Raw genomic sequence first — 11,337 nt, forward strand, 5'->3', positions numbered from 1 at the left:
AGACCATGAGTTATGGTACAGATCAATATAATTGCATTTTTACCATGAAATTTTGATTTGGGCTATGTCAGTCATACCGTTGTGGAAGGAATGTAAGTGTACGTTATTTGAATTTCAAATCATTTTAAAAGCATTGTCATTAAATTCCTTATTTGTGGTACAGTGTGTAAAATTGTTACAGACAATGCTAGGTATTATATGAAGTGCAAATATATGTAAATCAGTAACAAAAATGTACATCATGGTAAAAAATATAACTATTGGAATTTCAGGCCAATTAGCTCACCACCAAAAGTTGATAATTGGTGTATACAACATATTCTGAATACAGTGGTATTAGCTATAAGATAACTGAAACCTAGATCTTCTATAAAACTGGATTACTATGCGAGTCATTGCTGTAAATACCTACCTTGTTTTCCAAGTCATTGTACTGTCACTGTGCACACCAGTCTCCTATGAAATCCAATCTGATATAAATCAATTCTGCTTGTGAATGGATACAATACCATTTGTTTACAATACAAAAGTTGATATTATAACTGCTCAGTAAATTAAGGCAAAAGTGTAAAATGTTTCACATGTCCCAGCTATCATCCTCATCATCACATGTTTGTTATGTGTAGTCTTCTCCACTGCTCTCGTCATCTGCAGTTGACGAGTTGTCATTGCGGTTGATTATTAAGGCTCGATTGCAGTGTCTTTGATTTCTTTCTCAACATTCCTGTCATTGTTCAATTGTGTTATTTTCCAAGGCCACTTGCAGTGAGTGTTCAACATCTGTGGTTTTAAACCTGTTGTTTCTTGTGGCTACTTGGTGTACCCTTTCATTTGTCAGTACATTTACCTTTAAACATATCTTATCCAACATTTCAACTCTTGTGTCTGTAGGTGAGAAAACACTATTTTTCATGGTTAGCCAAGTGGCAGTGTCACCCTTCTGTATTTTCATTGTTGGAGCTCAGTTCATGACAACCGAATGATACTTAGTGATGTCTATGACAGTGGTGGAACCTATGTCCAATAGAGGAAAGAAAGAAAGAAAGAAGGGCGGAAAAACTGGCCTTGAGCCCTTTTCCAACAGCCAACTAGTACCTCCAGACTCCCACTTAGACTGGAATTCTGGCAGATGTACTTCAGTAAATGGTTTTAAGTAAAAAAGTTTCATCCAGAACCAGTATGTCATCACATTCAAGTAAAAAATTGTCCACCGTCATTTAGGTTCTTGTAATCAAATCCTGTATTGTTTAGTAGGTGTCTTGTAGATTCAGTAACATTTATTTTTTGAATTAACATTTTTCTCAATTTTTGCAGTGCCATTGCCATGAAATTCAGAGAGTGACCACCTGACAATATCTTTTATAAAAGTAATTTTGTATAGCTAGAGAACTGTATTGTTTAATATTTTTCCTGACAGAATTGAATGTCAGGGGATTTTCCAACAAGATGCATGCATGCGCGCGCACTCGCGCTCGCGCGCGCGCACACACACACACACACACACACACACACACACTGGATTGTTCTTAAACCAATGCCACAAGCTGCAGCACAGATAGCCTGTATATTAGCAACTTTTTTTCTCTTACAGTGGTTTTTTTCCCAGTCAGTGACATATCACTGTATTTCTCAGTATCATAACTATTGATCATCTGCCTTCTGCAAATATTACCTAATGAACATCATTGTCTACAACTTTTAAAACAGCTGGTATGGACAGATTTGTGATAAGAACATACTGCTTTGTAATATTTGCTGTGCCTGTCTTACTGATGATAGTCATCTCAGAGCTGTCAGAAATAAGAAGAGAGTTCTTTGAATTGATGGAACACAAAGCACACTGGTACTGCTTGTGAGATGTGTGTTTGAGTAATGTTACATTTCTACGAAACTGATGCTATTTATCATTTTTACTGTGTGTGAATTACCAGCTATGCATATTGCACTTAATTTCAATTTGTTGTGAATATTATTCATTTTGAGAAGATTTTTTACAGACTTTACCATATTCCACCTTTACAGGTCTCACTAAATTATAGCAAGTTCTTTTTTTTATCAGTTCTACAGACAAGCACGGCAGAGGGCCCTACTGAGAACATTCCCAGATATGGCATCTGAGGAAGACGAAGGTGCCTTGGGCAAGTTCAGGTACCCTCGCCCTCTTTCCGAACCACCGTCTCCCGCCAGTTCACGACCGACGACGCCTGCGACGTCATTGCCGGGTAGTGACGAAGAGGATGAAGTTGATGAAGAGAAAGAGGTATGTAGTAATTTATTTGCATATAACTTCAGTAGCAGATTACATCTTTCTCCTTGGAACATGTCACTGAGGAAGCACACGTGAAGAATTTTTTTTCAGTCGTGTAGTCTGTGATTCTTTGACCATTGTTCACCCGACGATTTGTCTGTAAGTAAATAAGAAACTGGTTATCATCCATATCAAGTGCAACATTTGTGGTGATAGTATCAACTGAATGACAGAGTGTGTATGATCACAAAAGGCTGTCTAACCTAAAATGTGCCACCATTTGCAACAGATAAATCGGTAGTCATCCATATTGTGTGACACTTAAACCTACATCAGAGGGGAAACTTAGCAAGAAGCCTACAATACGGACAACATGAATGACAAATATAAAACATTTTTTCTAACATATATCATTTTCTTTGATAGCTCTGTACTATTAAAAAATGCAGGCAGATATGCAGCACTGATGAGGAACTGATTTGCATAACTAGTAGCACTCAGATGTCATGTAGAAGGAAATGGGACCTGTATTGTAATATGTAGGGTAATCACAGCCCAGTAACAGAACTTCACTACAGACTATATTGCAAAGAGCTGAGGAACATCATCAGACAGGCTAAAACAGTTCAATATATAAAGAGAATAGGAAGGTTTTGGAACAAAATTGAAATTGTATGTCAAAGAGGTAACAGGGCAGAATGTGGTCACTCAACATATTACACTTCTGTGGTGAATAACTAACAGTTCCATTGTCACGCAGGAGCTGTGAAAAATATTCAATAAACATTTCATGTCAACACTCAGCAAGTTAATCGAAAATATTACTGGTATAGATAAATCTGCATAACTCCTTAGAGCTGGTGTTCAGAGAAAAACATACCATATGCATCTACAGCAAATGAGCAATGTTGTTGAATCATCATTAAAGAGGAAAGTGTGAAAGGGGTATGAGGGAATTTCATACAGTATTATAAAGATTGATGCACCATATACACTGACCAAGAAAAAAAGTGTTGCATTTTCAAAACCCTGTAACTGTCTCCCACTGTGATGGAGCAGTTTGAAATTTGTCTCAAAGGTACCTTCAATTTTCCTCTGTAATGGTGCAAAAGAGTGGTGCACTGTAACTTCATCCTCGGGCTCAGTGATCCTTCAAAGAGCAAGGTTTCTGCATGTGTGAAGAAAGGCCAGGCTCACTAGTTTATGTGAGGTGGAAGGTGTGTTAATGGTGTCACATTAGCACTAAATTTCACCACAATTCTATCCAACATCATTGTGGATGTGTCACATGATGAGTAGGTCATCACAGCCCCACTTACCCACATTTCAATCCTTTGGCACCTCTGCACTGGAGGTCAGAACTGTGATACCCAGTGTTAAAATCAATTGCTTTGCTTATGAGTGGCTGAGGAAATCACATCAGACACATTACTGCTTGGGATTGATATGGAAAGCCCTGAGGAGGAGCATGAATGGATTAGTGAAACCACCACTTTAGTTGGGGCACTGATTCCCACATGTTTTGTGATCAAAAATTACAGTTTGCTGTGTGATGAGCAATAAAATGATCTTCACAATGTTTGACACTGCTGACAACTCCTGGACGATTTAATACTATTATACGGACATTTTTGGATCTGCAACCCCCAACTGAACATGACCTGTCACTCTTTGGAGTGTAGAGTGACCACAATTTTTGTTCTGGTATGCAGGGTGGAACCACTAGGGACCGTTTAAAGCAATTTGATGCAATTTGATGCAATTTGAAAGTGATATGAAGCACCAAAGGCTGTTTATACTTTTTCAGCCTGTTGTTTCATGGCCTCCTGTGGTGTTCATGGAGGCGTGCAACATTGACAACTAAGTGATGCCAGAGGGATTTACTGTCCTCAGGTGCCATAACAACTGCAAGGCACCAGTCAGTGAATGGGCATCAAAGTCTCAGACATGTATTTTTTTATGTATATGTGCAGACTGGAGCGACAAGTGGAAATGTGTACTGAGGCTGGGATTTGAATTGAAGCCTTCTGCTCACTGGGCAGATGTGCTAACCACACCACCGCCCTGGCACAGTGGCACAGACTACACTAATATGCTTCTTCCCTCAATCCAAATTCCCATTCATGCCTAATGATCTGGAGACCCAGGTTCAAATCCCAGCATGAGTACAAATTTTCATTCTCATTGCAGTCCGAAAATGTACATTACTGATGTTTGAGTTTTGAAAATATCTCTGGAACCATTTACTAGGATTGGAACTTTAATAGTGGCAACTATTTATTTACAGTATGTACAAAATAGATACATGTTTCAAAATTTTACTGACCTTCAAAGTAGTCACCAGCATTTTGTATAACTCACTGCCGCTGATGTGGAAGTCGTAGGATACTCTTAGCAGTGCTAGTTGTGTTGAAAGTTAGAGCGGTGCAGTCTATTGCTTGATGAATTTGTAGCAGTTCTGAAGCAAATGCCATGAAGTGTTTCCTTCAGTTTAGAAATCGAATTGAATTCACAGGGCTTAAGCCAGGGGAGTGCAGTAGGTGATATAGCACTTAGCAGCCCCATCAGTCAAACAAATCAGTAACAGCTTGCACTGTACGTCCTTGAGCATTGTCCTGCAAAATAATGGTCACGTCCTGCAGAAAGTGTCATCACTTCTGTCTCTAAGCTGGTCATAAGTTGTGTTCCAAAAACGAACAGCATAGAGACAGAAGTGATGACGTTTTCTGCAGGACCTGACCATCATTTTGCGGGACAATGCTCAAGCACACTACGCTGGTGACTACTCTGAAGTTCAGTAATACTGTGAAACACGTATCTATTTTGTATGAGTTGTAAATAAGTAGTTGCCACTATTAAAGTTCCAACCCTTGTAGTTCCACTTGATTAGTCTCAATGCCTGGGTTTCAGGCAGGATCCCCAGTTTGAGTGTCTATGCAGTGCTGTTAAGAGTTCATGGGGAATACAAAGTAGGCTGAGGTGCGAATTGGGAATTTGTATTGAAGAGGGAGGTATGCTAGAGTAGACCATGTAGCTGTACAAGGCCACTGTGCCAGGACGGCATAGTTGTCTTCACACCTGCCTAGTGAGCAGGAGACTTCAGTACGAATCTCAGCCTTGATACATAATTTCATATGTCTCTTCAGTGTGCACATACAACTGCATGAGTACCCCCCAGGGGATCCACAACTCTTTTGTGGATACGTGCGTAGCGAGCATGGGACCCCGAGCTGATGTGGCCTTCCTTCCTTTCCGGGCTGCATACCTTCCCTTTCTGCATCCTTCCCCATCCCCCATCTTCGCCCCCCCTGGCTCTTTCCTTCCCTTTCTCCCCCTCTGGGGGTATGGTTTGTGCTTACGTCCGGAGACGGATGCTTGTAAATGTACCACATTCTTCGCCTTCCTTGCTTGTAAGTCTTCATCCTTCCTTTGTCCTTCTCTTTTCCTTACCTCTTCTCTCTACCCTTTTCTCCGCTGCAGCGTTTGAGACCTCTCTTCTTTCCTTTCCCTTTCTATTTCTTCCTCCCTGTGCATGTCTGAAGGCCGACCCACGCACTTCCATGCGTAGCCGGTGACGGGGTAATGCGTAATTCCCCGCCCCGGGTAGACAGGTAGGACACGTACGTACCCCCTGGTAACGGCCAGGCCCAGGGAGGGGTGATTACCCGAGCTGATACCTTCCGAAAGTGCCGATTGGTCCCTCCGTCCGTTTGTCGGGAGGTGTGACCTGAGGTGTGAACAATCACCTAAGGCGGGAGTGCCCTCAGAGAGGGCCCCCACAAGGGAGGAGCGCGCCATCGGAGACGCCGGTAATTATGGGGGATTCTTCCACAATGGTTTCCTCACCTTCCACTATGTCTGCCCACAAACGTAAGTTCACTGAGTCTCAGCCACTGTCAGTTCTTCCATCGTTGCCACAGTTCCTTGTTGTTTCTCGGTCTGACGAAGGTCACGACTTCTCCACAGTCAACCCTTTCATTATTCAGAAAGGTGTCGACGCAATTGCAGGTCCTGTAAAGTCTTGTTCCAGATTACGGAATGGCACCCTGTTGTTAGAAACAGTCAGTGCCCTCCAGGCACAAAAATTGCTGTGTACCTCACTACTACACACTTTCCCTGTCCGGGTGGAACCGCACCGTACCTTAAATTCCTCGCGTGGAGTCGTTTATACACGCTCCCTCGATGGACTGTCTGACGAAGAAATTCAGCACTACCTGTCTGACCAGGGCGTAACGGCTGTTCTTAGGGTTATGAAAAGGGTTGACACGAACATCATTCCAACCCGCACTGTCTTCTTGACATTTGACAAAGTTCAACTCCCATCGAAAATCAAAGCAGGCTATGAGATAATTTCTGTTCGCCCTTACGTCCCAAACCCTACGCGTTGCTATCGGTGTCAGCGGTTCAACCACACCAGCCAGTCCTGTTCCAATCTTGCCAAATGTGTTACATGTGGCAGGGATGCCCATGAGGGTGCTTGTCCACCTCCATCCCCTCGCTGCATCAACTGTATGGGTGACCACGCTGCTTCCTCTTGAGATTGTCCCGTTTTTAAGGACGAAAAGCTCATACAGGAAATTAGAGTAAAGGAAAAGGTGTCGACCTTTGCTGCTCCAAAATTATTCGCCAGTCGACAGCCCACCGTGCCTCAGAAAGGAAAATACAGCACTGTCCTTGCTTCTCCTCGGCCAACAAAGGAGACTGCCACGCAGACTTGCGACCTCACCTTTAGTGCCGCGGTCGTCAGATTGGCCAGCGCAAAGATCGCCAGTTCCACCTCACCACTTTCGCGTGCCCACTCTCTGGCTCACCCTTCGTCGAGTTCTGCTAAATCTCGAGCCCAGAAGTCAGACACCAAGACTTCGAAAAAAGAGCATACTCGTGAAGAGTTTTTACGTACGGCAACTTCCCAACCATCAGTTCCTCCTTCCTCTAAACATCATACTTCCAAGGAGGCTACAAAGAAACCCAGTTCCTCTCCTTCTCCGCCAAGGCGTGTCCCATCTACAGCACCACCTGGCGGAAATCGCCCTCGGCCGTCTTCTGTGTCGCCGAGGCGCACTGCTGGTGGCCGATCAACCGGCCGGTCGCTGGTGGCAGGAGCTGCTCCTGACCAACCTATGGATCAGGATCTTCCGCCTTCGGCTGAATGCCATTCCATGCTGTCGGTCGCAAGCTCAGAGCAGTCGTTGAGTTGACAGCGACCTTGGTCACATTCCTCCATTTTCTGTTCACCCTATGTCCATTATCCACTGGAATATCTGCGGTATTCGAGCCAATCGGGATGAATTGTCGATCCTCTTACAATCCTACTCGCTGGTCATCTTCTGTCTTCAGGAAACAAAGCTACATCCCCATGACCGCTTTGTTCTCCCTCATTTTCAGTCCGTCCGATATGATCTCCCCTCTGTTGAAGGCACTCCAGCACATGGAGGACTCCTGATTCTTCTCCATGAAACTCTCCATTATCACCCAATCCACTTAAACACTTCCTTCCAAGCTGTCGCCATCCGTCTTTCCCTTTCCGGATACACGTTCTCTCTTCGTACTGTATACATTCCATCGTCCACACCAATGGCACGAGCTGATCTCCTTCATCTTCTTGGTCAGCTTCCACTCCCATATTTGCTGGTTGGGGACTTCAATGCCCACCACCCGCTTTGGGGATCTCTACATCCTTGTCCACGTGGCTCACTATTGCTAGACTTCTTCCACCAAGCAGATCTAGTTTGCCTCAACACTGGGGTCCCTACATTTTTGTCTGCCTCCATGACACATTTATCTCATTTGGACCTTGTGGTCGGTACTGTTCCGCTAGCTCGGCGCTTCGAATGGTTTGCCCTTGATGATACACACTCGAGTGACCACTTTCCATGTGTCCTTAGACTGCAGCCTCAACTGCCCTACATGCGCCCGCGATGCTGGAAGTTTGCCCAAGCCGATTGGACACTTTTCGTCTCTAGCGACATTCGATGACCGTCACTTTCCCAGCGTCGACGATGAGGTCACACATATTACTGACGTTATTCTTACAGCTGCGGAACATTCAATACCACGCACCTCCGAATTGCCCCGGCGCCCCCCATTTCCTTGGTGGAACGAGGCATGCTGTGATGCACTACGTGAGCGGCGACATGCTCTCCGCGTTTTCCGCCACCATCCTACTTTGGCCAACTGTATCCGCTATAAGCAGCTCTGAGCGCGATGCCGTCATGTCATCCGCGATAGCAAGAAGGCAAGCTGGAAATTCTTTATTAGCTCATTTAACACCTTCACTCCCTCCTCGGAAGTTTGGAGTCAACTTCGACGGTTCTCAGGCGCGCCTAGTTTCTCCCCGGTCTCTGGGCTCAATGGCGCGCATGACACATTAGTGGACCCCGTCGCAATTTCTAACTCGTTGGGTCAGCACTTTGCTGAGATTTCGAGCTTTTCAAATTACCCGCCAGCATTTCTCCCGAAGAAACGTGCAGCGGAAGTGCGACCTCTTGCTTTCTCCTCTCAAAATCGCGAAAGCTACAATACTGTTTTCTCCTTGCGGGAACTCCAACATGCACTCTCTTCTTCTCGCTCCTCCGCCCCAGGACCGGATGGTATTCACGTCCAAATGTTGCTGCATTTATCAACCCATAGTCTGCGTTACCTCCTTCGCCTTTATAATCGAATTTGGACCGACAGTACTTTTCCCAGATGATGGCGGGAAGCTATCGTCGTCCCCGTTCCGAAACCTGGGAAGGACAAACATCTCCTCTCTAGCTATTGCCCCATTTCTCTCACGAGTAGTGTCTGTAAGGTTTTGGAGCGTATGGTGAATTACCGTTTAGCGTGGTGGCTGGAATCCCGCAGTCTTTTAACACCTGCCCAATGCGGATTTCGAAAGCATCATTCTGCAGTTGACCATCTTGTTGCTCGCTCCACTTATATCATGAACAATTTTCTCCGGTAACGCCAAACAGTAGCAATATGTTTTGATCTGGAGAGAGCATACGATACCTGTTGGAGGACAGGCATCCTCCACACACTGTTCTCTTGGGGCTTTCGAGGTCGGCTGCCCATTTTTCTTCGCGAATTTATGGCCGAACGCACATTTAGGGTGCGGGTGAACACTACTCTCTCCCATACTTTCTCCCAAGAAAACGGGGTACCCCAGGGCTCCGTGCTGAGTGTTGTACTGTTTGCCATTGCCATCAATCCAATTATGGATTGTCTCCTTCCTGATGTCTCGGGCTCCCTCTTTGTGGACGATTTTGTGATCTACTACAGCTCTCAACGGACCAGCCTTCTTGAACGACGTCTTCAGGGATGTCTCGATTGCCTCCACTCTTGGAGCATCAAAACCGGCTTCCGTTTTTCTCCCAGTAAGACCGTTTGTGTTAATTTTTGGCGACGTAAAGAGTTTCTTCCGCCCTCCTTACATCTAGGTCCTGTCAACCTTCCGTTTTCCAACGTTGCTAAATTCTTGGGTCTTATGTTTGACAGAAAACTGTGCTGGTCCTCCCACGTTTCCTATCTTTCGGCTCGCTGTCTGCGATCCCTGAACACCCTCCGTGTCCTGAATGGTACCTCCTGGGGAGCGGACCGAGTGGTCCTTCTCCACCTTTATTGCGCCTTAGTGCGCTCGAAATTGGACTATGGAAGCATAGTCTACTCCTTTGCTCGGCTGTCTATTCTTCGGCGTCTCGACTCTATCCACCACCCTGAATTACGTTTAGTGTCTGGAGCTTTTTACACTAGCCCTGTGGAAAGCCTTTATGCTGAGACTGCTGAACCTCCGCTGTCCAATCGGCGAGCGGTCCTTCTGAGCCGTTATGCTAGCCATCTGTCTTCCATGCCTGCTAATCCAGCCCATGACCCTTTTTTCGACGCCTCCTTTGATGTAGGGTATGCAGGCCGCTCCTCCTCCCTACTACCCCCGGGAGTCTGCTTCCGTCAACTACTCCATTATCTTTCCTTCCGCTTTCCTAAAACCTTCTTGACAACTTGGGGTACAGCACCACCTTGGCTCCGTCCCCGGATCTGCCTGCTCCGTGACCTTTGTCGATTTCCCAAGGATGGTACCCCTTCACTTGTTTATCGTCGGGCATTTGCTGCTCTATGTGCACAAATGACGGACGCCACATTTATTTACACCGACGGCTCGAAAACATCGTTAGGTGTAGGGAGTGCCTATATTGTTGGCGACACCCCAAATCACTTTCGACTTCCCGACCAGTGTTGGGTTTATACTGCGGAGCTTTACGCTGTTCTCCAGGCTGTCCACTACATCCGCCGCCATCAGCGGATACAGTACGTTATCTGCTCAAATTCTCTCAGCTCTCTCCTCAGTCTCCATGCTCTTTATCCTGTGCACCCTCTGGTCCACCGGATTAAAGACTGTCTGCGCTTGCTCCACCTGGGGGGCGTCTCGGTGGCGTTCCTCTGGCTCCCGGGACACGTTGGTATCTGTGGAAATGAGGCGGCCAATATTGCAGCCAAGGCTGCAGTCTCACTTCTTCAGCCTGCTATTCACATGATTCCCTTCGCCAATCTGCGGAGTGTTTTATGTAGTCGTGTTGCTCTTTTATGGCACTCACATTGGTCGACACTTCCCAATAATAAATTGCGGGATGTGAAAGCTCTTCCCTGTGATTGGACCTCTTCCTCCCGACCGCGTCGTCGGGAGGAGGTAATTTTAACTAGACTCCAGATAGGGCACTGTCTTTTTAGCCATCGACATCTTTTAAGTGGCGATCCTCCCCCACTCTGTCCCCACTGCTCTCAGCTGTGGACGGTAAGACACCTTTTAATTGAGTGCCCCTATTTTAATCCATTACGCTCCCGTCTACAGCTATCACCTGATATATCGTCGATTTTAGCAGATGACACGCGCTCCGCCGACCGCGTTCTCAAGTTTATTAGTGCCAGTGAAATGACGTCGGTCATTTGAAGCTTTTTTTGGGGACAACCAACCCCTTTCTGTAGTGGATTTTTAAGCCTTCCTTCTGCTTTTAGTTTCTCCAATTTTATGACTTTCGTTCTCATTGCTGCTGGTTTTAAATTTCGGTTTTTTACTGTTTCCTAAGTCACGGACCGGGCGCTAATGACCATGGAAG

General features: G+C 45.6%; 1 protein-coding gene across 1 annotated transcript in view; it reads left to right on the forward strand.

Annotated features, from left to right (window-relative positions):
* LOC126202974 (glycogen [starch] synthase) overlaps positions 1-11,337 on the forward strand; it is a 143,080-nt gene that overhangs the window by 121,144 nt on the left and 10,599 nt on the right. The window contains exon 12 of the mRNA XM_049937115.1: positions 2,060-2,260. Coding sequence (XP_049793072.1) covers positions 2,060-2,260 — 201 coding nt within the window. The remainder of the gene's footprint in view (positions 1-2,059; positions 2,261-11,337) is intronic.

This window comes from Schistocerca nitens, chromosome 9 (genome assembly GCF_023898315.1).
Source record: "Schistocerca nitens isolate TAMUIC-IGC-003100 chromosome 9, iqSchNite1.1, whole genome shotgun sequence".
NCBI lineage: Eukaryota > Metazoa > Arthropoda > Insecta > Orthoptera > Acrididae > Schistocerca > Schistocerca nitens.